Below are 11690 nucleotides of genomic sequence, written 5' to 3'. Positions count from 1 at the left end.
TGGCTGTCTTTGTTTTTGGTTACTTGATTATGCGATTTCATGGGGGGGGGGGTTAATTTTTTTTTTTTTTTTTGTAGTTTTAGATGGACAGAATGCCTTTATTTTGTTTTTATTTTTATGTGGTGCTGAGGATTGAACCCAATGCTTCACTCATGCTAGGCAAGTGCTCTGCCACTGAACCATAGCCCCAGCCCCATATTGCAGTTTTCAACCTAAAGATTTTCATGTCTTTTAAAACTAGGAGAAGAGCCAAGAATAGTGGCACATACCTGTAATTCCAGTGACTTAAGCTAAGGCAGAAGGATCATAGGTTCAAATCTATCCTGGGCAACTTAGCAAGACCCTGTCATAAAATAAGAAAATAAAGAAAAGGGCTGGGTTGAAGTTTAGTAGTAAAGTGCACCTGGGTTCCATCCCAGTACCACAGGATGTGGGCTGAGGGTAGCTAGGAGAAGAAAGCCAGCACAGTGGCTCCACCTATAGTCCCAGCTATTGGGGACTGAGCAGGAGGCTTGTTTCAGCCCAGGATTTCGAGCCCAACTAGTAAGACAACATAGTAAGACTGTCTCAAAAGAAAGAATATATGAGGAGAGGATTTAAGTTAAAGGGAAGTAGTCTATTTGTGAATTTAACTTTGTAGTAAAAGTTCAGGCAGAAAACAGATGCAATAAATTTCCCACTTCATACAGAGAATAAGATAAGCTAAACTTTAAGTGTTTTTGTTGAGGAGGCCCATGATTCTAAAACTCTGATAGGAAATTTCTTGGGTTTCTTTGGAGTAATTAAAAATGAATAATGGCATATTGAAAGTCTAGATCCACAGTAAAATGGGTTTGGTGTTAATATAATATTAAGTATGATTGCCAGGTGTGGTGGTGCATGCCTGTAATCCCAGCAACTTGGGAGGCTGGGGCAGGAAGATCATAATTTTGAGGCCAGCCTCAGCAACTTAGCAAGACCTATCTCAAAATAAAAATTTGAAAAGGAATGGGGATGGTAGATCAGGATGGTATGCTCAGTGGTAGAGCATACCTGCCTTCCATCCCTAATCATAAAACTAAAATAATAAGTAAATGTGATTAAAAGTCACCTTTACTTTTTTTCCTCCCTCTTCCCTATTTTTTAATGAATTCTTGGTGATTTGTGCCTTTAAAATCATGTTATGCTAAATAGCTCCCTGATTCCAATTCCCTTTTTCGTACTTGTTAGTGATTCCAGAGCACCAGTGATGGAATATAAAGACTGGCTTAAGAAAATGTCCGGAAAACATGATGCTGGAGCATATGCGCTAATGTATAAGTGAGTTCTGTTTTGATTTTCTTTTGTATCATCTAGTTCTTCTCAAAGTTGCATATTTACTTTTTATCCTTAGAAAGTTTTGCTTTAGATCATCAAAATCTAGTTATTTGATTTTTAAGCTTCAGTATAAACAAAACTTTAAATTTCAAGTCATGAAAAATTGGTTCTAATAAGACTTTTACCATTATTAAATCATAGGAGAGCCAACCGTACAGAAACAGTCATGGCTTTCAGAAAAAGAGAAAGTAAAGTACCTGCCAGTCTCTTAAAGTAAGTGTACTTGTGATTTCATGAACACTGTAGTGCAAAACAAAGATCACACAGGGCTCTTCTCTGTCCTAGGAGGGCCTTCATGAAGATGAGCACAGGCCCCGAGGCCTTCCTGGCACTTCGCTCCCACTTTGCCAGCTCCCACGCTCTGCTGTGTGTCAGCCACTGGCTTCTCGGGATTGGAGACAGACACCTGAACAATTTCTTGATAACAATGGAGACAGGCAGCATGATTGGAATTGACTTTGGACATGCATTTGGATCAGCTACCCAGGTGTGTTTGCCTTATCTTGTTGGCTAGTTTAGAATCCATGTAATTTAGCAACACCTCAAGTAGTAGATAGTTTAAAGAAGAAATGGCTTGTTAAGTTGGTTCCATCATGATAGTTGAATCTGACATTTTTGAAGTAATATATAATCTCATCCTAGCTTCAGGCTTGTTTAGGCAGGTCATAGGAGATGTGATCAGAGACAGGAGTAAAATGCATTCCTGTTTAGGACGACTCTGTAGAAGTTTTATGAAGATCTATAATCAAAATGTCTTGCGCAAAATGTGATACAGATCTTTTCTCCGCCACTAGCCTCTGAGTGTTGGTGATGACACTTATAAATCTCTGTGGGTTATATGTTGCTCCACACGGACTCTGGCTTTGTGATCGTGGTGCAAGTTGAGTGGATTACCATTGGGCCCAGGAATTCATGTGGGTAGCTTATTTCAAGAAAAGAGGAGTTTGTAGTCATACTAAAAGCAAATAGTTTATTTGAGAAGACATTTCATTAATGTTTGTTATTTTGAGATATCTAGTTAATATATTCTGCATTTTGCATGTCTATTTTTTTCTCTTGTTTAGTTTCTGCCAGTCCCTGAGTTGGTGCCTTTCCGTCTAACCCGCCAATTTATCAATCTGCTGTTACCAATGAAAGAAATGGGCCTCATGTACAGTGTCATGATACATGCCCTGAGGGCCTTCCGTGCAGAGGCAGACCTGCTTATTAACACCATGGATGTGTTTGTAAGAGAGCCCTCCTTTGATTGGAAGGTAGGTTTAGTTTTATAAGTGCTTTTTCCTTTTATCAGTGTCACAGTATGTGACGTGGTGTCTGTTTTATGGTGAAAATGTATCAAGTTTGTTTGCTAAAGTATCTATGTTATTTTGTACTGCATTTCTCAAAATTAATATTTGGGGCCTCAGCCAGAAAACTAGATAAGAGGCAAAATCCTTACTTGGAGAAAACTGTTGCTTAAATTGAGTTTATTTCCTACTGGGTGTGAGATTACAGACCCATTGGTGATGGTGGGTCCAGTTTCTCTCTGGCACCACTTTTAATTTTAAAAATTGTTCCATGTGAAGCTTTCATGGATCATGAAGTCAGATAGTGCTATCTTAACCTCAGTGGTTATCCAGGACATAGCCCCAGAAGAATGAAGCCTGCGGTGCTCATCCTTCCTAGGGAGTGATATCTCCTACCTCCCTGCAGCAGCACCTCAAGTCACTAAAATGTATGCTACTGTTAAAATGTTACAGGTTCCCAGTTGCACTTGCTAAGTTCATTACTGATTTAATGTTATAGCAGAGAAGTATATACTGTTCTATATTCTATATACTGTTATAGCAGAGAAATCATGTTCTTTTTCTTCAGAATTTTGAACAAAAAATGCTGAAAAAAGGAGGATCATGGATTCAAGAAATAAATATAACTAAAAAAAATTGGTATCCTCAGCAGAAGATATGTTATGCTAAGAGAAAGTTAGCAGGTGCCAATCCTGCAGTTATTACTTGGTAAGATTGTTATTGGGGGGAGACGGGTGAATACCAATATATTACCATTTCTTAAAGAATCATTGTAGGTACAAAGTGCCAAGCACTTTAGGCCTTTGGGAGTAGTGTGACTATCCTCACTTTATAAATGAGGAAAGCCAGGGTTAGAGAGGTGACTCCTCCAAAGCCAGGAGAGGCCTGTGACTCAAACCTGTGTGCCTGAGCCTGTTCTCTGCACAGTCTTTGGGCTTCAGGTTAGTGCCTGGAATAACCTCTATCAATATGAGGATCAGAAGGCATATTCTTAGATGGTGCCAGAAGAAAGATTTGGGGTTTAAATTTGCTTTTGTCCTTTTTTGGAGCATTGAACCCATTTGGCCCTAATGGGCATAGCACCTAGGTAGGTTGGCTCTTAAATTTTTTTCTTAACTAAGGTCTGAAGCAAATAATATTTATAGAGATTATTTCTAGGAAATGAAATTAAACTTCACAATTAAATAGAAGTAAATGGCAGTCTGTGGTCAGTTTGTTGTTTTGCTTTGTTTATTGATTTTGTGGTACTGGGGTTGAACCCAAAGGCATTCTACCACAGAACTATGTCCTAGCCCTTTTTATTTTACTTTGAGGCAGGGACTTCCTGAGTTGCCCAAGCTGGCCTCAAACTTGAAATCCTCCTGCCTCAGCCTCCCAAGTAGCTGAGATTATAGGTGTGTGCCACCACAACTGGTTTAACATTTTGTTTTGTTTTGTTTGTTAATTAATTAATTTATTTTAATTAGGTATATCTGACAGCAGAATGCATTTTGATTCATTGTACATAACTGCACCATAACTTTACATTTCTCTGGTTGTACACCATGTAGCATCACACCATTTGTACAGTCATACAATTAATGATGTCCATCAACCTAGTCATAGGTTAATGATGTGCATCTCATTCCACCATCTTTCCTGCCCCCATTCATCCTCCCTACCCTCTCTCCCCTTTGCCCAAATTTCCTCCATTTTTCCCATGCCTCCCCGCTCCCCATTTTGGATCAGCATCCACTTATCAGAGAGAACATTCGGCCTTGTTTTTTGGGGATTGGCTTACTTTGCTTAGCATGATATTCTCCAACTCCATTCATTTACCTGCAAATATCATAATTTTATTCTCTTTTAATGCTGAATAGTATTCTGTTGTGTATATATACCACAGTTTCTTTATTCATTCATCTGTTGAAGGGTATCTACGTTGCTTCCACGGTTTAGCTATTGTGAATTGAGCTGTTATGAAGATTGATGTAGCTGCATTACTATAGTATGCTGATTTTAAGTCCTTTGGGTATAAACCAAGGAGTGGGATAGCAGGGTCAAATGGTGGTTCCATTCCAAGTTTTTAAAGGAATCTCTATACTACTTTCCATAGTAGTTGCACCAATTTGCAATCCCACCAGCAATGTATGAGTATACCTTTTTCCCCACATCCTCACCAACACTTATTTTTGTTTGTATTCTTGATAGCTGCATTCTGATTAGAGTGAAATAAAATCTTAGAGTAGTTTTGATTTGCATTTCTCTAATTACTAGAGATGTTGAATATTTTTTCATATTTGTTGATCGAATGTATCCCTTCTTCTGAGAAGTTGTCTGTTCAGCTCCCTAGTCCGTTTATTGATTGGGTAGTTTTTTTGTTTTGTTTTGTTTTGTTTTTTTGGCGTCAAGTTTTTTGAGTTCTTCATATATCTTGGAGATTAGTGCTCTATCTGAGGTGTGTGTGGCAAAAATTTGCTCCCAAAATGTAGGCTCTCTGTTCATCTCATTGATTGTTTCTTTTGCTGAGAAGAAGCTTTTTAGTTTGAGTCCATCCCATTTATTAATTCCTGATTTTATTTCTTGTGCTTTAGGAGTCTAGTTAAGGAACTCAGGAACTAATCCAATATGTTAAAGATTTGGGCATACTTTTTCCTCTATTAGGCGCAGGGTCTCTGAACTAATTCCTAGATCCTTGATCCACTTTGAGTTGAGTTTTCTGCATGGAGAGAGAGGGGTTTAGTTTTATTTTGCTGCATATGGATTTCCAGTTCTCCCAGCGTCATTTATTGAAGAGGCTGTCTTTTCTCGACTGTATGTTTTTGGTGCCTTTGTCTAATATGCAATAACTGTATTTATGTGGGTTTGTCTCTGTGTCTTCTATTCTGTACCATTAGTCTATATGTCTATTTTTGTGCCATGCCATTTTTGTTATTGTAACTTTGTAGTATAGTTTAAGGTCTGGTATTGTGATGCCTCCTGCTTCACTCTTCTTGCTAAGGATTGTTTGGCTATTCTGGGTCTCTTAATTTTCCAAATGAATTTCATGATTGCTTTTTCTATTTCTATAAAGAATGATGTTGGAATTTTAATTGCAATCACATTGAATCTGTATAGCACTTTGGGTAGCATGGCCATTTTGACAGTGTTAATTCTGCCTAACCTAGCACGTGGGAGATCGTTCCATCTTCTAAGATCTTCTTCAATTTCTTTCTTTAGTGTTCTGCAGTTTTCACTGTAGAGTTCTTTTACTTCTTTTGTTAGTTGATTCCCAAGTTGTTGTTGTTGTTTTGAGGCTATTGTGATGGGGTAGTTTTCCTAATTTGTCTTTGAAAGGATTCATCACTGATGTACAGAAATGCATTTGATTTATGGGTATTGATTTTATATCCTGCTACTTTGCTTAATTCATTAATTAATTCTCCTCTAAGTGTAGAATCATGTCATCATCAAATAATGATAGATTGAGTTCTTCTTTTCCTGACCCTGTCCCTTTAATTTCTTTCATCTAATTGCTCTGATTAGAGTTTCAAGGACTATGTTAAATAGAAGTGGTGACAGAGGGCATCCCTGTCTTGTTCCAGTTTTTAGAGGGAATGCTTTCAATTTTTCTCCATTTAGAATAATGTTGGCCTTGGGTTTAGCATAGATAGCTTTTACAATGTTGAGGTATGTTTGTAGTACCCTAGTTTTTCTCGTGTTTTGAACATGAAAGGGTGCTTTATTTTGTCATGCTTTCTCTGCATCAGTTGATACAATCATATGATTCTTATCTTTAATTTTATTGATGTGATGAGTTAGTTATATGTTGAACCAAACTTGCCTCCCTGGAATGAACCCCTCTTGATCATGATGCAATATTTTTAATATGTTTTTGTATGCAGTTTGCCAGAATTTTTTGCATAAATGTTCATAAGGGATATTGGTTTTAATTTTTTTTTTCCTTGATATGCCTCTGCCTGGTTTTGGTATTGGCTCCCTTTAGTATTCTCTAAAAAAAACAAAGGGTTCCTTTCCTTTTCTATTTCATGGAATAACTTGAGGAATATTGGTATTAATTCTTCTTTGTAGGTTTTGTAGAACTCAGCTGTGAATCTGTCTGGTCCTGGGGTATTCTTGGTTGGTAGGCTTTTGATGGCATCTTCTATTTCCTTGCTTGAAATTGATATATTTAGGGGCTGGGGCTGTGGCTCAGTGGTAGAGCACTTGTCTAGCATGTGCGAGGCCCTGGGTTCGATCCTCAGCACCACATAAAAATAAATAAACAAAATAAAGGTAATGTGTCCAACTACTTCTAAAAAATAAATATTAAAAAAATTGATCTGTTTAAATTGTGTATGTCCTCTTGACTCAGTTTGGGTTGATCAGATGCCTCTATAAATTTGTTGGTGTCTTTGAGATTTTCTGTTTTACTGGAGTATAAATTTTCAAAATAGTTTCTAATTGTTTTCTGTATTTCAATAGTGTCTTTCATGATATTTCCTTTTTCATCACAAATTTTAGTAATTTGAATTTTCTCCGTTCTTGTTTTCATTAGAGTGGCTAAGGGTTTGTCAGTATATTCAAAGAACTAGCTTTTTGTTTTGTCAGTTTTTTGAATTGTTTCTTTAGTTTCAATGTTATTGATTTCTGCCCTGATTTCAATTATTTCCTGCTTTCTGCTGCTTTTGGTATTGGTTTGTTCTTTTTCTAGGGCTTTGAGCTGTAATGTCAGATCATTTATTTTGTTGACTTTTTCTTCTTTTAATGAATGAACTCCATGCAATGAACTTTCCTCTTATTAGCACTGCCTTCATAGTATCCAGAGATTTTGATAAGTTGTATTGGAGTTCTCATTTACCTCTAAGAATTTTTTTTAAAACCTTCCCCCTGATGTCTTCTGTTATCCATGTGTCATTCAGTAGCATACTGTTTAGTCTCCAGGTGTTGGAGTAGCTTCTCTTTTTAATTTTATCATTGATTTCTATGGTCTGATAGAATGTAGGTATCTCTATTTTTTTGTATTTGCTAAGACTTGCTTTGTGGCATAACATATGGTCTGTTTTGGAGAAGAATCCATGTGCTCTTGAGAAGAAAGTGTATTCTCTCATTGATGGATGGATATTCTGTATATGTCTGTTAAAGTGCAAATTATAGTGGTAGCATGCTCACCTAGCGTGCGTGAGGCACTAGGTTCAATTCTCGGCATCACATAAAAATAAAATAAAGATATTGTGTCCACCTAAAACTGAAAAATAAATGTATTTTTAAAAGTGCAAATTATTGATTGTATTATTGAGTTCTATAGTTTCTTTGTTTAGTTTTTGTTGGGAAGATCTATCTGGTGGTGAGAGAGGTGTATTTAAGTCACCCAATATTATTGTGTTGTGTTGTGGTCTATTTGGTTCTTGTATTTAAGGAGAGTTTGTTTGACATAAATAGATGCCCCATTGTTTGGGGCATAGATATTTATGATTGTTATGTCTTGTTGATGTATGAATCCCTTTAGCAGTATGAAATGTCCTTCTTTATCCCTTTTTGCTAGCTTTGATTTGAAGTCCACTTTATCTGATATGATGATGGAAACCCCTGCTTATATACATGGTCCATGTGAGTGGTACATTTTTTCCCACCCTTTCATCTTCAGTCTGTGGATGTGTTTTCCTGGGAGATGAGTCTCTTGAAGGCAGCATATTGTTGGGTCTTTTTTTAAAATCCAGTCTGTCAGTCTGTATCTTTTAATTGATGAGTTTAGGCTATTAATATTCAGGGTTATTATTGAAATATGATTTGTATTTCAGGACATTTTGGTTAATTTTTGGTTTTTAACTTGGTTTCTCCTTTGATTGGCCTTTCCTTTAGTGTAGTTCCTCCCCTTGCTGATTTTCGTTGTTGTTTTTCATTTCCTCCTCCTGGAATATTTTGCAGCAGATGCTCTGTAGTGCAGTCTTTCTTTCTTTCTTTCTTTCTTTCTTTCTTTCTTTCTTTCTTTCTTTCTTTCTTTCTTTCTTTCTTTCCTTCCTTCCTTCTCTATTTCTTTCTTTATTTATTTCTAGTATTTTTTTTTTAGTTATAGGTAGACACAATATCTTTATTTTATTTTTATGTGGTGCTGAGGATCAAACCCAGTGCCTCTGGCATGCGAAGGGAGCGCTCTGCCTCTGAGCCACAACCCTAGCCCAGTACAGGCTTTCTTGCTGTAAATTATTTCAACTTTTGTATATCATGAAAGATTTTTATTTTGTTATCAAATCTGAAGCTTAATTTGGCTGGATATAAGATTCTTGGTTGGCCTACGTTTTCTTTCAGAGTTTGGTATATGTTATTCCAGTGTCTCCTTGATTTGAGGGTCTGGGTTAAAAAAATCTGCTGAGATCCGAATTGCTCTCCCCCTATATGTGATCTGATTCCTCTCTCTTGCAGCCTTTAAGATTCTCCTTATTCTCTATGCTAGGCATTGTCAGTATAATGTGCCTTGGTGTAGATCTGTTGTAATTTTGTATATTTGGTGTTCTGTAAGCCTCTTGTATTTGATTTTCCAATTCTTTCTTCATGTTTGGGAAATTTTCTGAAATTATCTCATTGAAGAGATTGTGCATTCGTTTGGTTAGAATCTCTATGCCTTCCTCTATCCCATTAACTCTTAGATTTGGTCTTTTGATGTTGTCCCATAATTCTTGGATTTCTGTTCATAGTTTCTTACCATCTTCACTGCATGGTCAACTTTATTTTCCAGATTGTATACTTTGTCTTCATTGTCTGACATTCTGCCTTCCAAGTGATCTAGTCTGTTTGTGATGCCTTCTATTGAGTTTTTCATTTGGTTTATTATTTCCTTCATTTCAAGGATTGTTTTGGGGTTTTTGTTGGTCTGCTTGTTTTGTTTTGGTACTAATGATTGAACCCAGGGTGCTTTACCCACTGGGTTACATCTCTTACCCTTTTTATTTTTTATTTTGAGACCAGGTCTTGTTAAATTGCTGAAGCTAGCTTTTAACTTGCTATTCTTCTACCTCATCCTCCTAAATCACTGGGATTACAGGTATGTGCCATCATACCTGGTTCAACATGTTGAACAGATGACACGTAGTCTTTCCAGCAGGTGGTACTGGCAAAAGAGTGAAGTTCGATCCCTGTTTCATACCATCTACAAAAATAATTCAAAATAGATCAAAGACCTCAGTGTAAGAGTCAGCGATATAAAATGCTTAGAGAAAACATGGGTCAGTGTTCATTACCTTGCCAGGCCAGGTGGCACACGTCTGTAATCCCAGTGGCTCAGGAGAGTGAGACAGGAAGACTGAGAGTTCAAAGCCAGCCTCAGCAAAAGCAAGGTGCTAAGCCACTCAGAAACTGTCTCTAAATAAAATACAAAATAGGGCTGGGGATATGGCTCAGTAGTCAAGTGTCCCTGAGTTTAATCCCTGGTACTCACCCCCCAAAATTGTTTTTTCATGATCTTGAATTTGACTGACATTTAACATGTTAGGTATGACACCAAAAGCACTTCATCAACATTCAGAACTTTGTGCTTCAGATGTTACTATCAAGAAAGTGATTCGAGGGCTGGTGAGACAGAGTAGTGTTAAGCACTTAACTTGGCATGGCACAACCCTCTGGGTTAATTATCAACTCAGCAAAAAGAAAAAAAAAACCCTAAAGTGACAATCCACAGAATGGGAGAAAATACTTTTAAGTCATTTATTGACAAAGGATTTATATCTAATATCCATTTAAAACTCCTCAAACCCAATAATAAAAAGACAAATAGCCCAATTTTAAAATGGCCAAAGGAATCAAACAGACATTTCTCTACAGATAATGTACTATGAAAAAATGTTCAGCATAACTAGTCATCAGGGAAATGCAAATGAGATACTACTTCATACCCACTAAGGTGGTTATAAAATGGTATGTAACAAGTTTGGGTAAGAATGTACAGAAACTGGAATCTCATACACTGCTAGTGGGAGAGGGAAATGGTGCTTTTGCTGTGGGAAACAGTCTGAGTTAATTGGAAAGTTAAAGAGAGTATTTATTTGACCCAGCAATTCTCTATCCAGGAGAAAAGACAGTGTGATTGTACAAAAACTTGCAAACGAATTATAATAGTGACATTATTTATGTTTTATTTCCCTGCAAATCCAACCTTTGACTTCAAGGTTATGAGGATAGAAAAAAATTTGTAAGTGATGAGAAAATGTTTGGGTGGGATAGCTAGGAATGCAAGCAACAAAGGAAAAACAATCTGTGTTTTCATATTTGTTTAATCTTTTTTCCAGTGATGAGTTACTTCTGGGCCATGAGAAGTTTCCTGCCTTTGGGGATTACACAGCTGTAGCTCGGGGAAGCAAAGATCACAACATTCGTGCCCGAGAGCCAGACAGTGGCCTTTCGGAAGAGACTCAAGTGAAATGCTTGATTGACCAGGCAACAGACCCTAATATCCTTGGCAGAACGTGGGAAGGATGGGAGCCCTGGATGTGATATCTGTTGAAGTTTGCAGCTATAAAGCATTAAATTGTTTAAAGAATCTCCTAAACTTTCTCTCTTTCTTTAATTTTAATTTTTAGTTGTTCTTTTTAATTATACATGATAGTAGAATGTATTTTGCTATACCATACCTTCATGGAGTAAAACTTGCCATTTTTGTGGTTGTATATGATGTAGATTTACACTGGTCATAAGAATCTCCTAAACTTTCAGGGACAGCAGTCAGCTGATTTTGCTAAAGCACTAAAGAAAGAAACTTCTTCAATAATGCAGTTTTGTTTTTTTTTTAATAATGCAAGTTTTATAGCATGAGTTTCAATCAAGATCATGATGAGTAAATGAATAGTGATATGAATGAGAGATTATGTTAGGGTTATAATAGACTTATAATTAAAAATATATATCTAGGCTCATGAAAGTATTAAGAACATAGCAAGCTAGCCAGGTGTGGTGATGCACACCTGAAATCCCAGGTAACTAAGAGGCTGAGGCAGGAGAATCTGTAATTCAAGGCTAACATGGTCAACTAAGTAAGACCCTATCTCAAAAAATAAAAAAGGATGCCTCACATGCACAAGGCCCTGGGTTCTATCCCCA

General features: G+C 36.9%; 1 protein-coding gene across 4 annotated transcripts in view; it reads left to right on the top strand.

The window, feature by feature from the left end:
• Prkdc (protein kinase, DNA-activated, catalytic subunit) overlaps positions 1-11142 on the top strand; it is a 177125-nt gene extending 165983 nt beyond the window's left edge. For all 4 annotated transcript variants that reach the window (XM_048782878.1, XM_015485774.2, XM_048782879.1 and 1 more), the window contains 6 exons: positions 1210-1299; positions 1498-1569; positions 1642-1843; positions 2421-2609; positions 3211-3350; positions 10883-11142. In XM_048782878.1, coding sequence (XP_048638835.1) covers positions 1210-1299; positions 1498-1569; positions 1642-1843; positions 2421-2609; positions 3211-3350; positions 10883-11087 — 898 coding nt within the window. In that variant the 3' untranslated portion in view covers positions 11088-11142. The remainder of the gene's footprint in view (positions 1-1209; positions 1300-1497; positions 1570-1641; positions 1844-2420; positions 2610-3210; positions 3351-10882) is intronic.
• The last annotated feature ends 548 nt before the right edge of the window (positions 11143-11690 follow it).

The sequence above is a fragment of the Marmota marmota genome, unplaced genomic scaffold, assembly GCF_001458135.2.
Source record: "Marmota marmota marmota unplaced genomic scaffold, marMar, whole genome shotgun sequence".
Lineage (NCBI taxonomy): Eukaryota > Metazoa > Chordata > Mammalia > Rodentia > Sciuridae > Marmota > Marmota marmota.
The sequence above is the reverse complement of the archived record's forward strand: the minus strand, read 5'-3'. Positions and strand labels throughout refer to the sequence as shown.